This window comes from Nothobranchius furzeri, chromosome 18 (genome assembly GCF_043380555.1).
Source record: "Nothobranchius furzeri strain GRZ-AD chromosome 18, NfurGRZ-RIMD1, whole genome shotgun sequence".
Classification (NCBI taxonomy): domain Eukaryota; kingdom Metazoa; phylum Chordata; class Actinopteri; order Cyprinodontiformes; family Nothobranchiidae; genus Nothobranchius; species Nothobranchius furzeri.
The window spans coordinates 25,516,317-25,518,902 of NC_091758.1; the positions used below are offsets into that span (position 1 = coordinate 25,516,317).

The window sequence follows — 2,586 nt, forward strand, 5'->3', positions numbered from 1 at the left end:
TGCTCTGCTCTTGTCTGGCGCGTCTAGCGGCTGTGATGCACATGTTACGCATTTGGAGAGGTGGGCTGGATGCTTTGCTTTTACTGGAAGATGGATTTTTTTTTCTCCAAAAATGTCGGCGATTTTGCCCCATGAATAACCGTAAAAACTACTGGTGTGCATGTACCCTTATGAAAGAGTCCTACGTTGAGAGGTAAATATTGGAAGTGCAGGTAATGCATTCTGGTGCCTATAAATGAAAAATGAATGAAAATTAAATTGGGAGTTTTTACTTCATATTTTAGAAATAAAAGTGACGGGGGGAAAAAATTTATGACGTCTTTTTAAATGAAATTTTCTAGCGCGACCTGCCTGCTTCACTTAAGTCAATGCTTATTAAGGTCCGTCCAGAATTACCGTGGCCCACCCACAAATGAAAATCTGGCACCGCGCCTGCTATAAACCTCTGCAAATTGCAGTTCTTCACTTTATCAAACTCAGAGTTTGTACAACTCATGAGCCACATCACTCATGTTAGATATAATTTGATCAGTTACATCCAGGACTGTGGGCTGATTGGCTGCACCTGACGGTAAGGCATTTCCTGTTTTCAGTGTTGCACTATGTGTGTCATCGGTCTCGGGTCAGGTGAGTCCTCCTCCTCAATTAACTATCTTTGGGGTTCTGTGTTCCACCGGTGAGGAGCGGAGGGGCACCAGCTGTGCCGAGTTAATCATTTGGACCTCAGGTTTGAAAGGAGGATGGAGACACCACTCGAAGCCGGATGATTACTTCAGTTATGGTAACGCCTGCCACTTGTATTCGTTTGCTCCTAGTAGTTTGCTCTCGCGTGTTGGATTATTTGGATTTTGGACCTTGGACAGTTATTTGGATTATGATTTTGAACTTGCTCCTGAAACCCGGTTCTGTTTGCCCTCCTAGCATTTTCACCACACCGGATCTTCATTCCACGCCCCATCCTCCTCCTCAGCTCCTGGATCTCCCCTCTCTGCTGCCTCACCTCACGCCCGGCTGGGTCTCCACTCTCATCCACCTCTGCTCCCCACTCCACGGCTCGCTGAGCTAGAACTTTGGACTTATCGCCCACGGCATTACTCACTAGTTTTCCAGTGCTCCTTTAGTTCTCGTTTGTGAATAAAATACTTTTATTTCTTACCTTCTGACTCCCGTGCTGATTCTGCATGTCTTGGGTTAAACGCCTTTCCCCCAGTCATGACAACGTGTAACTGTTTGGTGTTTGGGGCTCACTAAAACTGATTTAATTTCTCTGTACTAGGATATCTCTGAGTTATTGTAGCACATAAGCACACTAAAACACACATTTTCTGTTGTTCCACCTAGCTTTTAGGGAACCATTTGAGTTCGCACGCAGTTTATTTGGTGTTGAACAGTTTGCTCGTCCAGTTAGCTTAGCCTCAGCATGGCTATGGCTACTTCTGTCTCTGCTTCTCCATCTCCTATCTCTTGCTCTCTGTTTCAGATGTTTAGTTACTCCTCTGCCTCCTTTAGTGATAATGGTACGTGTAATAAATGTAGCATTTTTGTAGCTTTGGAGGCGAGGGTGTTGGAATTGGAGTCCCGGCTCCGAGCTGTTGAACAACCCGTAAACAGCCGTAGCTACTTAGCTAGCGTGGGGCTAACTAGCTCAACCCTGTGGCGATCCTCCAGCAGAACCCGAGCAGCCGGGACCTCAGGCCGGCTGGGTGACGGTACGCAGGAAGCATAGAACCCAGCCCGTGGGCCACCACCAACCCGTCCACGTTTCTAACAGATTTTCCCCGCTCAGTGACGCACCCACTGACAAGCCGACTCTGATCATTGGCAGCTCCATAATCAGAAATGTGGCATTAGAGGCTCCAGCAACCATAGTTAAATGTTCACCTGGGGCCAGAGCGGGCGACATTGAATCTTATCTGAAACTACTGGCTAAGGAAAAGCGTAAATACAGTAAGATTGTTATTCACGCTGGCGGTAACGACACCCGGTTACGCCAATCGGAGGTCACTAAAATTAATGTTGCTTCGGTGTGTACGTTTGCCAAAACAATGTCGGACTCCGTAATTTTCTCTGGCCCCCTGCCTGATCAGACCAGTGACGACATGTTTAGCCGCATGCTGTCCTTCAACCGCTGGCTGTCTAGGTGGTGTCCTGAAAACAACGTGCGCTACATTGATAATTGGAAAACTTTTTGGGGAAAACCTGGTCTGATGCGGAGAGACGGCATCCATCCCTCTTTGGATGGTGCAGCTCTTCTTTCTAGGAACATGGCCAGTTTTATTAGTCCTCCATGACAACCCAGGGTCCAGACCAGGAAGCAGAGTCGTAGTTTAACCCACCCCTCTGCAGTTTCTGTACTGTTACCCACCCACTACCCCATAGAGACAGTGTCCTGCCCACGGCCAAAATCACACAGATTAAATATCAGGCTTAATAAAGCAAATCATGGAAATCTCATAAGTTTTAGAACAATTTCAACTGAGCAGAAAACTAGAAAAATTAAATGTGGGTTGTTGAACATTAGATCCATTTTTTCTAAGACTTTGTTGGTTAATGACTTGATTTGTGATAATCAGATCTCTTTGCTCT

At 46.3% G+C, this 2,586-nt stretch overlaps 1 protein-coding gene across 1 annotated transcript; it reads left to right on the plus strand.

Annotated features, from left to right (window-relative positions):
* The first annotated feature begins 511 nt into the window (after window positions 1–511).
* Window positions 512–2,332, plus strand: LOC139063856 (uncharacterized). The gene is given in 2 exon segments (XM_070546765.1): window positions 512–1,627; window positions 1,629–2,332. Coding segments are annotated over 2 exon segments (870 nt in total). The 5' UTR covers window positions 512–1,420; the 3' UTR covers window positions 2,292–2,332.
* Window positions 2,333–2,586: the final 254 nt, after the last annotated feature.